At 44.5% G+C, this 15,715-nt stretch overlaps 1 protein-coding gene across 20 annotated transcripts in view; it reads left to right on the top strand.

Annotated features, from left to right (window-relative positions):
- Positions 1 to 15,715, top strand: part of SCMH1 (Scm polycomb group protein homolog 1) — a 220,635-nt gene that overhangs the window by 201,405 nt on the left and 3,515 nt on the right. For 10 of the 20 annotated variants that reach the window (XM_074380613.1, XM_074380614.1, XM_074380624.1 and 7 more), the window contains 3 exons: positions 6,460 to 6,639; positions 10,203 to 10,268; positions 15,573 to 15,715. In XM_074380613.1, coding sequence (XP_074236714.1) covers positions 6,460 to 6,639; positions 10,203 to 10,268; positions 15,573 to 15,715 — 389 coding nt within the window. Of the gene's footprint in view, positions 1 to 6,459; positions 6,640 to 10,148; positions 10,269 to 15,572 lie in introns of all 20 variants that reach the window. The other 10 variants (XM_074380617.1, XM_074380628.1, XM_074380618.1 and 7 more) reach the window with 3 other exon arrangements.

Here is a 15,715-nt window from a genome sequence, read left to right as displayed (position 1 = left end):
ACAGGGAGAAATACATGAACATGTGTGTGGTCAAAGCAGAGCACAGAGGTATTCTGGCCCAGCAAGGTATGATGAGCAAGGAGTACAATGAAAGAAGAAGTCAAGGAAGGATTCCTGGGGGAGGCAATGTCAGAGCAGTCTCTCCTTCAGAACTGTACATGTGGCTGGATCAAGTAAAAGGCTGGTGAAGACTAAAAGAGGCCCAGTGGGTGCAGTGGCTCAGTATTAGGCAGGAGATTTTATTGATTTCACTGGTCCCAATGACTTAATTTTAGCTGTAATTGTAATCTACCCAGCATTAAACTGAGTCTACTGTTTTGGCATTTCTCAGGTTCCTGTCAGAGGAAGTGGTTCATTGCCCTTGGCAATGGTTCCTTGTGCCTTTCTTTCCAGTTGTCATCCAGGTCTTTTGAGTTAGTTACAAAGTAGTTCTCCTGCAAAAATCCCAAGATTCACAGTGGTTAAAGCCAAATAAAAACCGAAGTATCGGCCGGGCGCAGTGGCTCAAGCCTGTAATCCCAGCACTTTGGGAGGCCGAGGCGGGTGGATCACCAGGTCAAGAGATCAAGACCATCCTGGTCAACATGGTGAAACCCCGTCTCTACCAAAAATACAAAAAATTAGCTGGGCATGGTGGCGTGTGCCTGTAATCCCAGCTACTCAGGAGGCTGAGGCAGGAGAATTGCCTGAACCCAGGAGGCTGAGGTTGCGGTGAGCCGAGATCGTGCCATTGCACTCCAGCCTGGGTAACAAGAGCGAAACTCCGTCTCAAAAAAAGAAAAAAAAAAAAACTGAAATATCAGGATGTACCCTGATCCCCACATGGGTTTCCTCATAGAAATTGTCAAAGTTTTAAGATTATGCAAATGCTCATAATTCATTGAAGCACACTGTCTGGCACACCTCCGCTTTTCAGGTAGACCTTCTTGGGACCACAGCTTAAATTTCAAGGCATCAGGAAGACCTCCAAGGCTCTCCTCATTCAAAAGAGATGCCTCTGATGCTGTCTGTCTTAATATCCTTTTCTTTCCTTTGTTATAACTACAACAGTTGCTAATATTTTTAGCTACTTGTATTTTGTCATCCACCCCACCATAGTTAATGTTCCATGACGGTAGGGACAATATTGTTTTCACCATTCTCAGTCTCCATCATCCTAACTGTCACATGGTAATTATTTAATAGTATTTGTTAAATGAAAGAGTAGTGAAGGATGCGGGAAGTGGTTCAGAGAGGGATTTTTTTTTTTTTTAATGTTGAGAGTGACTTAAACATCCACAGGACTGTGCTATGTCTTTGGGTCCTGTGTTGGTGTTAAGAACTTTCTTAGATCAACAGCTGTAGTTCCTTGGTCACTCAGTTCACCCCCATGAAGGGGAAAGCTTGGTTATGAACATGGAATCTTTGTGTATTGGAGATGAGCTAGTGTCTAACCCAACATGTGAGGGTGGTCATCTAATCTCTGCTTAAATACTCCTGATGACAGGTTCTATCTTTGGCAGTTGATTTTATTGTCAGACAGTTCTGATTGCTAAAATGCCCTCCTTTTTAAGCTGACATCTGCCTTCTTACAACTCCTACCCCACTTCTACTCTCTGTATTCCAAAAGAGCAAATCTACCTCCAATCCTCCTCTTTTCCCATGACTGCCCTTAAGGTATTTCTCTCCCTTGACTTTTCTCCAGACGAGCCTTCCCAGGGCCTTTCCCCTTTGCCATGATCTTGAGGTTCCTCACCACCACTCTGATCATCCTCCACCAGGAACTCTGTAATTTCTAAGGTCAGCTTTGCAGTGTGATACTCTGAGAAGAGCTGCTTCTCATTGAAAATAAATGCATAAGGGCTAGGTCTTTATCTGTTTACCTCTGCATGTACCATACCTAGCATAGTGGCTGTCACACACACAAAGGATGCTCAACAAATGTTTGTTGGATCACAGTTGCTCCCATATCTCCAGCATATCAATAGTAAATTTTACATGGACCCTGGGAAGTTTAAGCGTTTTTTTCATCTTTATTTTATAGGTGAGCAAAGGAATCCCATAAAAAGGCAGTGATCATTGACTATTCAAGTTTTCCAGCCCCAGTCTCTGACACCTGGGCCAGTGGTTTCAAAGTCTCTTTTGTTTTAGCAACAGAACTCCTTAAAAAAAAAGGCGGTGGGGGGAGTGTGTTTTGTTTTGTTTTGTTACAAAGGTAAAATTGTATATAAAATTTGTATATACTGCAGTGCAGTATATACAAATTAATAAAAATTAAAACCAGAGTAGTTTTTTTGTTTTTTTTGTTTTTTTTGAGACAAGGTTTCCCCATGTTGGTTAGGCTGGTCTCGAAATCCCAACCTCAGGTGATCAGCCCGCCTCGGCCTCCCAAAGTGCTGGGATTACAGGCGTGAGCCACCGTGCGCAGCCAAAACCAGAGTAGTTTTGAGAGAAGCTGGGATGAGGCCCATATCCCTACTTACTTGGCCTCCCTATGGATGGCCCACAGGGCTCTGTAGAGCACAGTTTGAAACTATTGCAGTCTTCAGGCCCGCCGTGGAGGATCACACCTGTAATCTCAACACTTTGAGAGACCAAGGTGGGCAGATCACTTGAGGCCAGGAGTTCAAGACCAGCCTGGCCAACATGGCTAAATCACATCTCTGCTAAAAGTACAAAAAAAGAAAAAGAAAAAAATCAGGTCAGTTGTGGTGGCTCATGTCTGTAATCCCAGCACTTTGGGAGGCCAAGGCAGGTGGATCACCTGAGGTCGGGAGTTTGAGACCAGCCTGACCAACATGGAAAAAACCCCTCTCTACTGAAAATACAAAGTAGCTGGGTGTGGTGGTACATGCCTGTAATCCCAGCTACTCGGGAGGCTGAGGCAGGAGAACTGCTTGAACCTAGGAGGTGGAGGTTGCAGTGAGCTGAGATTGCACTCCAGCCTAGGCAACAAGAGCAAAACACCATTTCAAAAAAAATCAGCCAGGCATGATGGCATGTACCTGTAGTCCCACCTATTTGAGAGGCTGAGGCACAAGAATCACTTGAACCCACGAGGTGGACGTTGCGGTGGAGTGCGAAGAGATCATGCCACCACTACACTCCAGCTTGGGTGATAGAGTAAGACTCTGTCTCAAAAAAAAAAAGAAAGAAAGAAAAATTGCAATTGCAGTCTTCTGGCCTGGCACTGTCCTACCAATGACAGCCTCATCTGATCAGCCTTGTGGGGACTAGGACCTCCTAGAGCTTTGGAGCATGATGCTTCATTTTTTCAGTACCTCTCGTTAGGATAAGATTTCATGACTGGCTATCAGTCCAGATTTTCAGACCCTTCAACTCAGAATCTACATCTTAGTATTCTTAGCATTGCTGAGAGGAAGAGACACTCAGTGGTTTGCATCAGCACCTGGTGAGCCCCCGGCTTTGTCATCATAATTATTCTTGACATCTGTTAGCTCATGTGAGGCAGACAATACTATTCCCAGTCTTAGCTGAATAAAATGAGAACTAGAAGGGTGAGGTTATCCTGCTGGTAAGTGCAGAAACTGGATGAAATCTTTTTCTTGAACTATCACAGACAGCTTAGATTTACCACTTCAACTCTGAATGAAATACAAAATAACAATTTTTTACATTATAAAGTTCATCCCATTCCATTTTCTCATTTCATGTTCTCAGCATGATAGGGGATGATTTTTCTCCATTTTATACATGAAGAAACTGGTGCTCAGAGAAGACAAGCTGCTTGTCTAGGATCACATTCCTAGTGAAAGGCAGGAGTCCAGGTATAGAACCCAGGTCTCCTACTTCCTGGACTGGGTTCCTGTTCATGTCTCAAAGTGGGACCCTATGCGTCATTTTTCCTGGAAAAGAGGAATCAGAACCCTCATCTGCAGAAAGGAGGTGGGATATGGTTTAGGTATTATGGACCCTCAAAGACTTACCTTTTCAGAACCACTTCAAGGAAAGGGCTTCAACAGCCTCTTTGATAGAAGGGTGAATAGCTAGCTAACCCTAGATTTGACTTTGAGCCCATAGTTGCCAAGCAATTTTAGGTAACTATGAGAAAGCAATCCTAAAATCCTAAACCATCTTAACATTGAGGTCTTACTTTGTGCCAAACAATGTACTCAAATTTAGTGTTCTTCAGAGGCTCCGAATGAATCCCAAGCATTATCTAAACACGCGAAGTCTATGAAAAATGATAAAGGACAGTGTTATACTCCAGTACTCAAGATACCCTCCACAAGCAGAGAATTCTGTGGCCTGGGCTGAGGAACTGATTTGGTTTGGGTAGAACCCAATCATGAGAGGGAGTCTGCTTTGGGTTCTGTGTACAGTGATTGGGTGCTGCCGCCTGGTGTTGGGCCATGGACTGGGTGGAGAAACATCAGGGTAAGATTCCTTTTACAGAAAACATAAACAACAGCCACCTGTCTTTTGGTTATATATCAAGAAGGCCTGAAAAGTAGGATGCTTTTTCTGGATTGCTTTTATCAGTTTTGTCCCATCAGGAAGTACCTTGTCAGTAAGGGACTGCCTTAAGTTCATTTGATACTGGACAGTTTTCCTGGGCACCCAGAACCTAAATTCAACACGGTAGGCATCAAAATAGCCTAATTGCCCCCAAACACAATGTCTCTAATTCAGTCCCTAGATGAGGGTTCATAAAGACCTTAAAGGCTCATTATACACAGTGCTCTATGGAAGGATTGTCAGTGCTACAGAAGAGAACCCTTAAAGACAGAGCATCATCTATTCTGTCTGGAAGGATTACACCATCGGAGATGACGTTGTTATTACAGAAAATGCCATGAAAGCCATCAAGTCTGAAACAGTGCATTTATGCTAAAGAAAACTGTGTCCAGATGCTGAGCATAACTTTATAGGATTTATGATAGAGCCAATCAAAAAAATCATAAAATAGATTGTGGATATGGCAGAAAGGTAGGGGGCAGACGTGGTTTCCAGATGTAGATCTTGGAGGAATTCAAGAGCTAATAGACACCAAGCCAGAGGAATCAACAGACGATGACTTGATGGAGATGAGTGCTTCCAAACCAGTGCCAGATGAGAAAGAAGGCAGAGAAAAAACAGTGCAGTGCCAGGAAACAAATTGACATTAGACAATCTGGCAGAAGTGTTCTGATTATTCAAGACTGTTTTTGGTTTCTTGTATGATATGGACCATCTATGATATGGGCACAGAAACTAAAGCAAATGGCAGAAGAAGGATTGGTACCATACAGAATCACTTTTTGAGAAATGAAAAAGCAAAAAGTCAGACAGAAATTATGACCTATTGCTGGGTGTGGTGGCTCACGCCTGTAATCCAAACACTTTGGAGGCCAAGGCGGGTGGATCACCTGAGGTTGGGAGTTCAAGACCAGCCTGGCCAACATGGTGAAACCCCGTTTTTAAAAAAATTTTTTTAATTTAAAAAAAAAAGAAATTATAATCTATTTCCATAAAGTTACACCAAGTGTGCCTACCTCTCCTGCCTCCCCTTCCACCTCCTTCACCTCTTCCATCTCCTTCACCTCTTCCACCTCTGCCACCCCTAAGACAGCAAGACCAACCCTTCCTCTTCTTCCTCCTGCCCAGCCTACTAAACATGAAAATGATCCACTTCCACCAAATGAATAGTAAATATATGTCCTCTTCCTTATGATTTTCTTAATAACATTTTCCTGTATCTTATTTTATTGTAAAAATACAGTGCATAATACATATACCACACACACACAAAAATTCACCTTAAAAAAAAAATCCCTTTACAAGTAAAGGCTTTCATAGCCATTCTTTTCTGATATTCACAAGTTCTTCAGAAGAAAGGGGCTTCCCATGTTATAGATTAGGAGACTAAAGTTCCCAGAGAAGCAGTCTGCTGAGTGGCAGAGCCAAATTCTTCTGCTGATTTTGATCGCCATGCCCAAGCTCAGCACTCAACAACCCCAGCTTCGTTGAAGTGTTTCTGTAGAATTGGGCAAATGCAAAATGAGAGATGATACATGGGAGCAGATCCTCTGCAAACAAGCCTTTAACAAAGCATCAAGAAGCATTTCTGACATGTCCTGCTGGTTGAGCAGAGGGTCACCTTTTAAAGTACTCTCATCTAAGCAAATATATCCCGGTTCTAGAATCTTCTGTCTCAGGCAGTTTCTTCCGTCTTAGAATAGCTCCATTTGTTTAAGATTTTCCTTATCCAGAAAAAGCATAGGGCATCTAGACCAGAAGAAGCCTCAAAGACCATCTCGTCCAACAAAGAATTTCTAAAGAGGCTGAAGTCCAGAGAGTGGCATTGAGCTTGACTAAGGTCCCCTAATGAGAGCCACAACCCTGACTGGAACACAGGCCTCCTGAGTCCGTGCCCAGGGCTTTCTCTTTTGCTACTGCTTGCTCCACTCAAACAGGTACCTGGGATCCAGCACTCTGGCAGTCCTTCTAAGCTCTAACTCTGGTTTTACTGTTTTTCAGGTGAAACCTTTATCCTGGGGAATAGTCTGTCCCGGTCCTTGGAACCACACTCAGATTCAATGGACTCTGCCTCGAATACCACCAACGTTGTCAGCACCTCCCAAAGGCACTGGCCCTTGCTTCCATCCTGTGGCCTCCCAACTAGCACTGCCTCAGCTGTGCGCAGGCTATGCTCCAGGGGTAAGCTTACTAGAATCCTGGCCCTCCTTCCCTCCGTCACTCTTTCCTTCACTTCCTTCCTGAGATCTGGGAGGCCAGAGAGGACCTAGCTCTGTTGCCCTCTGCCTGGTGGTGGGACTAGGGGCTGGCCTTACTTTTGTGCCTGGCCTTACACCTGGGTGGGGTAATTGGAGCTCCAAGATTGGCTTGAGTATAACAGAAACTAAGAGCCAAAGACCTAGACCCAAAAGGGTCAGGGAAGGATTCATTCATTCATTCATTCATCCATTAACTATTTATTTGAACTCCATCTGTATTTGGCATGGGGAAACAAAAATTGGTCACTTTTTGTCTTCGAGGTATTATGGGGAGACAGACACTTAAACAGATAATTATAAAACAGTGTCTTGAGTGTGGTGACAGAGATATGCTGTGGGTAGTATGAAAATTGCAAGAAGGAATACCTAACCCAAGCCTGGTGTTCACGGGACACTTTCTTGAGGAAGTGATGCCTTGCCTAAGACTGTATAAATGGCCATATCAGGGCTGGTAGAGGAGGGAGAGCTTTTCAGGAAGTGGGGGTGCACAACATGAATAAGGACAAAAGAATAAGAAATAGCAGCGATTATACCATGAACTGCATGCAGTTTGGAATCGCTCAACTACAAAATGTAATACTGATACTCAAAGAGAAAAGCCTGGAAAGGTCAAGGCACATACCCCAGAAGATCTTAAGTGGGCTTTTAATTAGAGGCAAAATAGGTTTGTGTTTTGAATAGATTATTGATTACATTGTTGAGCATGGATTTGAGGAGGGGACAAGACTAAGAAACTTAAACAAGTTAGGAGGTTACTCAAGTGGGCCAGGTCCAAAATGACACAGGCTTCGGTTAGAGCAGAGACAGAGGTTTAGAGAAGACAGAGTAGATTTGAAAACTGTTCACAAGGTAAATTTTATCAGATTTGAGGATTGTGAGGAAGAAGGGAGTAAGGAATGTCTCCCATGTTTCTCGATGTGGTGGCCGTATAGATGGTGGTGCCATTAACAGAGAGGGAACCCACCACAGAAGAGAAAGAAGGCTGGGGAGCCCATGGTCATGTAGATGATACCTAACAGGCAGTGGCTATCAGATCCAATCCTCAGGGAAGAGTGCTGGGCTGACGTTATTTAGGAGTCACCAGCATATAAACAGCAGTTGAAATTTTAGGGTGAATGATACTTACTTCTCAGAAGTATTGTAGTGAATGAATATAACAGTTAACCAAAGATGAAGTCCTGGGAACCAACAAAGCTTAGTAGGTGATAACAGGAAAGGGAGCCCACCAAGGAGAAAGGAGTATTCAAAGTTAGGGAAAATTTAGAAAATTCGAAATGAGAAGAATTTGATATTGTGGTGGCCAGGAGTACAGAGAGTATTTAAAGGAGAGCACAGCATAACAAAGTTCTGGCAAAAAAGATACTGAGAAACATCTATTGGATTCCACCATTAGTGAGTAATTGGTGATATTAGAGTAGCCTTGGTGCTGTAGTGGAGGGGTGAAGGCAGGTTGCACTGAGTAGGATATCAAGGGGACTTTAATGAGAAAAAAAGCTGGTGATGAGTAGGACTATAAGTCAAAGAAGATCTTTTTTTTTTCTTTTTTTTTTGAGGCGGAGTTTCGCTCTTGTTACCCAGGCTGGAGTGCAATGGCGTGATCTCGGCTCACCGCAACCTCCGCCTCCTGGGTTCAGGCAATTCTCCTGCCTCAGCCTCCTGAGTAGCTGGGATTACAGGCACGTGCCACCATGCCCAGCTAATTTTTTGTATTTTTGGTAGAGACGGGGTTTCACCATGTTGACCAGGATGGTCTCGATCTCTTGACCTCATGATCCACCCGCCTCAGCCTCCCAAAGTGCTGGGATTATAGGTGTGAGCCACCACGCCCAGCCAGAAGATCTTTTAGAATGGGAGCCCTTCAAGCACGTATATCAGCAAACAACTTGCACCTTCCAAAAAGCAGCAATTAAGTACATAGCAAAGAGGGAAATTAAGGCCTTAGGAGTGGTAGGATCAAAGGCATAGGCAGAGGGAGTGGTCTTAAGCCAAAAGGAGGCACACTTTCTCTGAGAGAGGAGGGAAGATTGAGTGTGTCTCTCAGTGAATGGAGAAAGGGCTGATCAGGGAAGGGGTTAGGAGAGCTGAGAGACTGGATTAGTCTGTTTATTTTTTTTTTGCGGGGGGCGAGGGGGTTGAGACATAGTCTTGCTCTGTCCCCTCAGCCTCCCTAATAGCTGAGACTACAGGTACAAGCCACCACGCCCGGCTAATTTTTTTATATTTTTAGTAAAGACGGGGTTTCACCATGTTAGCCAAGATGATCTCAATCTCCTGACCTCATGATCTGCCTACCTCTGCCTCCCAAAGTGCTGGTATTACAGGCATGAGCCACCATGCCCGGCCAAGACTGGACTAATCTTAAAGAAGATGGAGAAAAATGGACCAAAGAAAAGGGCATGATGATTTGCAGGAAACATCAGGACCCAGCTATGCTAGGAGACCAGTTCGCCAGTTTGCAAAAGCTGTGGTTTTCTTCTGTGGTTCTTAGGAATCTAATAGATACAGGATGAGAAAAGACAGCTTGAGAATTAAGGGGGTTTTGCTGAGCTAGTAGAGCAAGAGCTGGGAGAAAGAGGGGGAGAGTATGTAAAGAAATTAGTAATCAAGAAGAGCAGTTTGAATCATCACCCACTAGATGTGGGAAGGCAGGGTGGGAAGGTTGCAAGGCTAAATTAGGATAGGGAAAATGGAAAGTTTGACATGCCAAAGAACTTTGTGATATAATGGTTAGAGTGGACATAAGTCCCAAGAGAGCTAGAAAGATGCAAGGCTGGGGTCAGAGAATGGGAAGCTTAAAATTCTTAAGTGGATTTGTTCCAAGGGATTGCAAGAACCAAGCAGTAGCACTAGCAGTAGGTATTTGGAGTAGAATGTTGGTGAGAGTCACTGGAGGCATGGTAGCTGAATGGACTGCCTACAAGGATTAGGGCAGGAGTTGGGGTGGAACAGTGGGTAGTGAGCTAAGTAAGAGAAGTCTTCATTTACCAAGGGATAGAAACCCAGATACCTATGAATAACAGTGAGAAGGAAGAGCTGATGATTGGGTACATGTTTGGCCTCCAAATAATGTGAGCTTTCATAGAAGGATGGTCTAGAAGCAGCAGTGGGGAGCCAGGAGAATGTCACTTCCACACCCTGATTCCGGCCTCCAGCCCAGGGGCGCATGAGTGAGGTGTGAAAGTACAGGAAGACTCCATTAGCAAAACCTGCAATGAAAGAAGTCACCTCAGCAGAGAGAGAGCTTTCAGGAAGGCTGAGTTGTGGGAAGAAGCCTGTGGTGCCCCTACCCCTACCCTAAACCCAGCAAGGCAGCAAAATGGAATCTAAAGGGATCTCAGGTAGAGGCAGAGCTGGGCATTGATTCTAGCCTCAGCTGCCTTGCCATGAGATTTGGGTCAGTTGTCTCACCTCTCAGGTCTTCCTCATATGCAGAATGTTCCTCATGTGCAAACTGGAGATGGTGACACCAACCTGGTCTTTCCACAGGAGTGTTAAAAGGATCAAATGAAAGAAGGGATATGGAATCATTTTGGAAACTAAATCGTTCCCCAGGTATGAGGGGAGTTATTGTTATTTTTATCTTCCCCAAGGCCCTGTTTCTGAGAAGAGTACTTTGTGATAGGCTGCCCTCCTGGCACTGGCCTCAAATGGTACTGTTGTCCCCTAGGCATCTCCACCCTTCTTTGGAGACACACTGTGAGTCTGTCTGCCAGGTCATTGCATAAATCTCTTTACGGCCTGATGGTCTTCATAACACTATGAAAAGATTCATTTGGCTAGCCCTAGAATTGTTTGTCTTAAAGAATTTGGATGTTGAGTCTGTTTCCTCTGTTACTGCATTAACCACGATTATTAGGCATGAGCTTGTTAGTTGTCCTCTTTTGGATGTGCCTCACCTGCCTTAGTCATGCTCAGACAGACAACCAGCTCTCCTTGAAGAGTAAGTGTCAGCTATACACATTGAGGGGCGGTGGGTAGAGCTTTGCCATAGGCTGTCTGCAGAGGGAATAGAAAAAGACAGGGCAAGTCCTTCCCGTCTCTTTTCAGAGTCCACTCCCCTCTGAACTAAAGATAGTATGATACCTCCTTCAAAGGCTATTTTAAAGGTCAAATGAGTTGACAAAGGTTGGGGTTCTTTCTAATTTATAGAATATTGTTTATGTATCAGGTCACATTTTACCACTACCACCCTGTTAGTTCATGCCACAGTGTTCTCTTGCCTGGATTATCATAACGGCCTCCTCTTTTTCTTTTTTTTTTTTAAAACAGTTTCTCTCACTCTGTCACCCAGGCTGGAGTCCAGTGGCTCAATCATGGCTCACTGCAGCCTCAACCTCCTGGGCTTAAGCGATCTTCCTCTCAAGCTACCTTCTGAGTAGCTGAGACTACAGGGGCACATCATCACACCCAGCTAATTTTTCGCAGAGATGTCAAGTTTGGCCATGTTGCCTAGGCTGGTCTCAAACTCCTGGGCTCAAGCAATCTGCCCACCTCGGCCTCCCAAAGTACTGGGATTACCGGCATGAGCCACTGCATCTGCCACTGCATCTGCCCTAATAGCCTCCTTCTTAACTGGTCTCCCTTGCTTCTATCCATGTGTCCTGAAGTCTGTTATTAACATAAACAATGAGAGTGATCCTGCTCATTGCAAGTTGGTTCATGTAACTCCTGTGCTCAAAACCTACCTGTTTCACTCAGAAAAGCCACTGGTTTTCTGTGGCATACAAGGTCCTCTGTTATCTTCACTGCTACTTCCCTCCTCTTCTTCAACACACACATCCATGCCTCTAAGTGTTATTTCATACCACTTTCTCCCTCATTTGCTTTGTTCTGACACATTGGCCTTCCTGCTAAATCCTACACGTGCTATTTGCTCTTCTGCCTCAAGGTCTTTGCTCAGATTTCACCATTTCAGAATGTCTCTCCTAACCACCATATAAATGAGCAACTTCCTACCACCTGCCCCCATGGAGTTTATATTCTAATGGGAATAGGCTGACAGACAGGCGTATAAATATATAGTGTTATATATGTGGATCATCTTAGTCCATTAGAGCTGCTCTAACAAAGTACCATGAACTGGGCGGCTTATAAACAACAATTTAGTTCTCACAGTATTGGAAACTGAGAAGTCCAAGATGAAGGCACTAGCAGATTTGGTGTCTGATGAGGACCTACTTCCTGGTTCACAGACAGCCACCTTCTCACTGTAACCTCGCATAGCCGAAGGGGCAAGGGAGCCCTCTGCAGCCTGTTCTGATGAGAGTACTAAACTCATTCATGAGGGCTCTGCCCAGATTTCCCATCTCCAAATGTATATCACCATGTGGGGTGGGAAGGCGCAGGATTTCAACATAGAATTTAGGGGGATGCATATTCAGTCAATAGCATGCATTTGTATATACTATCATATATATGTGTATATAATATCATGTATGTATGTATATATGATACCTAGCCTCTGATTAGAGGAATTAGTTAATGGTCCAAGAAGGACACAACCTTGCATATACACACTCTCTTCCCATATTTTCTCTCTGTTCTCTAGAGTCTCTCACCTGGTTCTTCTCTTAGCATAACAGTGTTTTTTGTTTGTTTCTTTGTTTGTAATGGAGTCTCGCTCTGTTGCCCAGGCTTGAGTACAATGACACAATCTCAGCTCACTGCAACCTCCACCTCCTGAGTTCAAGCAATTCTCCTTCCTCAGCCTCCCGAGTAGTTGGGATTACAGGCACCCGCCACCATGCCCAGCTCATTTTTGTATTTTTAGTAGAGACATATTGGCCAGGCCGGTCTTGAACTCCTGACCTCATGATCTGCCCACTTCAGCCTCCCAAAGTGCTGGGATTACAGGCGTGAGCCACCGTGCCCAGCCCACAGTGGACTTTCAAGACAGGGAGAAGTTACTGGTTCACAAAGCCCCCTCCAACTTTCCATCTACTAATACCTCCAAAAAGCCATAGGGATTTCTGTGACTAAGCAGCCCCTGTTGGCTCTAACATACTTTTCCCCTGGTCTGGTCAATGCCTGACTATAAGCTTGAAAAGATGATATGCTAAAATCTTTTCTCCAAAAGGCAGGGGCTGGGCTGGGCTGGGTCAGGCCAGGCCAGGCAAAGTGTACTTTGACTTTGTAGACCTGGGACACAGAATGAAGGAAAATGGGAGGAGATTCTTCACCTTTGCAGAAGAGAGTTAAATATTTGGCCCTTCTACTTTAACAGATATGTGGGAGGGTTGGGAGGTTGTTTGTTTATTATTTGTTTGTTTTTGAAACAGGGTCTTACTCTGTCACCCAAACTGGAATGCAGTGGCATGATCATAGTTCACTGTTAACCTTGAACTCCTGGGATCAAGCCATTCTCCCACCTCAGCCTCCAGAGTAGCTGGGACTATTGGTGCACACCACAATACCCAGCTGATTTTTGTACTTGTTTTGTAGAGACAGGGTCTCACAATATTGCCCAGGCTGGTCTCAAACTTCTGGCCTTAAGCGATCCTCCTGCCTTGGCCGCGCAAAGTGCTGGGATTACAGGTGTTAGCCACTGCACCCAGTGTACAGGTATGTGTTAGCTCTGCCACTTGGTAGTTTGTGACAAGGCACCTCTGGATGTTGTAGATACAGACATGAGCAAGGCAAGGACCCTGTCTCAGTAGAGACATAGTCTAGTTGGAAAGAAAGAAAAATATACACGTAACTGTTACCTGTGATCATTCACTTACCTAACAGACTTGTTTGAACAGCTACTGTGGCAGACCAGCACTCCTTTACATGTCAGCAACGTAGCAGGGAACAAGAGAGAGCTTACATTGTATAGGGAGAAGACAGATAAAAAACATGAAATTATTGAGTCCATGAAATTATTTTAGGTAACAATATGTACTGTGGGGAAAGAAAAAAAAAAAAAAACTAGGGTAATTGGATTGAAAAGAACATGTGGGGAATTGAGTATTTTTACTAGGAGATCAGGGAAGGCCTCTCTGTAGAATCAGTATTTGAGGTAAGACCCAAATGATGAGAAGGAGTCAGGCATGAAAAGGTTTTAGAAAAGAGCATTCCAGACAGAGGAAATTGCATGTCAAAGGATAAATGCATGACTTATTCAAGAAGCAGAAAGAAGTCTAGTGAGTTTGAGGCACAGTAAGGCAGGGGTAAGTTGCGAGCAGGGGTTGTAGAGTGAAATGAGGCCAAAGGCAGGAAGGCTCAGTTGATGGAGTACCTCATAGACCCTGGCAAGCACCGGAATGAGTTCAGATTTCACTTCATGTGCAAAGGGAGTCCACTGCATTGAGTTTTTAGAGAGAGTTAACATGGTTCAATTACTGCTGTTTTTTGTTGTTGGTGGTGGTTGGTTTTGTTTTGTTCTGAGACAGGATCTGGCTCTGTTGCCCAGGCTGGACTTTAGTGGTGCTATCACAGCTCACTGCAGCCTGGAACTCCTGGGCTCAAACAATCCTCCTGCCTCAGCCTTCTGAGTAGCTAGGACTACAAGGATGTGCCACCACACCAGGTAATTTGTAAAAAATTTTTGTAGAGATGGAGATCTTGCTTTGTTGCCCAAGCTGGTCTTGAACTCTTGGGCTAAAGCAGCCTCCCACTTCAATATCCCAAAGTGCTGGGATTATAGGCATGAGCCAATGCCCAGCCTAATTATTCCTTTTTAAAGGTTCCTTTACTGCTTCATGGAAAATAGAGATTATTAGCATGGTGTGATGAGGGGAAATGGGTACAGAATGATCTGTAACCAAGAAGAATATACTAAATTATTTGTGAGACCATTTATTTTGGGATTAGACCAGAAAAGTTTCATAAAGGAACTAATTCTTGAAGCCAAGACCTGCTTTTGGTTAAGTTGGAGCTTGCCCAAAGAAAATTAAAAATTGAAGGGAGAGAAGAGGACAGATTTCAAGCAGAGAGAATAAAACATATAAAAGATCTCTGACAGATGATGGTCAAAATACAGAGATCCCAAATCCCACAGGGGAAACAGGAGGAGTTATATCTGAGTCAAAATTGAGATGAAAGCTCCAAGCAGAGCACTAAATTAACATTGACATTCCTGGCAGCCAAAGCAAAAACTGTTTTCTGGCTAGGCATGGTGGCTCATGCCTGTAATCCCAGCTTTGGGAGGCCAAGGCGAGCGGATCACTCGAGGTCAGGAATTCGAGACCAGCCTGGCCAACGTGGTAAAACACTGTCTCTACTAAATAGAAAAATTCATGCATGCCTGTAATCCCAGCTACTCGGTAGGATGAGGCAAGACAATCACTTGAACCTGGGAGGCAGAAATTGCAGTGAGCTGAGATTATTCCCCTGTACTCCAGCCCCTGGGTGACAGAGCAGGACCACATCTAAAAAAAACACAAAACTGTTTTCTGCCTTAGTGTATCAGGCTGTAATGAGATCACCTATTATTCAGGTCTTGGAAAATAATCCAGGGCATTTTTTTGCCAACATGCCAAGGATTTGTCTCTAATCTTACCCGGCTACCAGTGTTTCTAGAAATGGTCCCCCAGAGCCAAGACAAAAACAGCCCCACTCACCAGGCCCCCCACAACACCCAAATAGTCCGCTTACCATGTTTGTACTACTGTCTCAGGTTTGGGCTGAATCATAGCTTCCATGCAAAATTTCTTCTGGCCATTTTCAAAAATCAGATCTACCCTTTAAAAACAAAGATTTGATTTTCCCTTTGTGAGGAAATGCTTTCCTCCCTCAGCTAGCTCCAGTTCCTCGGCTCATGGTCTAGCACTGCTGTGAGCATCACCTAGAAGGCCGCTGAGATGTGCCAAGGAGAGGGTGGGGACTTACAAACTAGTCCCCGCCCATTATGATGGGTGCCCTCCTGTCCTGCAGGGTCGGACCGATTCCTGGAGAGCCGGGATGCCTCTCGACTGAGTGGCCGGGACCCCTCCTCATGGACAGTCGAGGACGTGATGCAGTTTGTCCGGGAAGCTGATCCTCAGCTTGGACCCCATGCTGACCTCTTTCGAAAACAC

This window comes from Saimiri boliviensis, chromosome 11, assembly GCF_048565385.1.
Source record: "Saimiri boliviensis isolate mSaiBol1 chromosome 11, mSaiBol1.pri, whole genome shotgun sequence".
In the NCBI taxonomy this organism is placed as follows: domain Eukaryota; kingdom Metazoa; phylum Chordata; class Mammalia; order Primates; family Cebidae; genus Saimiri; species Saimiri boliviensis.
The sequence above is the reverse complement of the archived record's forward strand: the minus strand, read 5'-3'. Positions and strand labels throughout refer to the sequence as shown.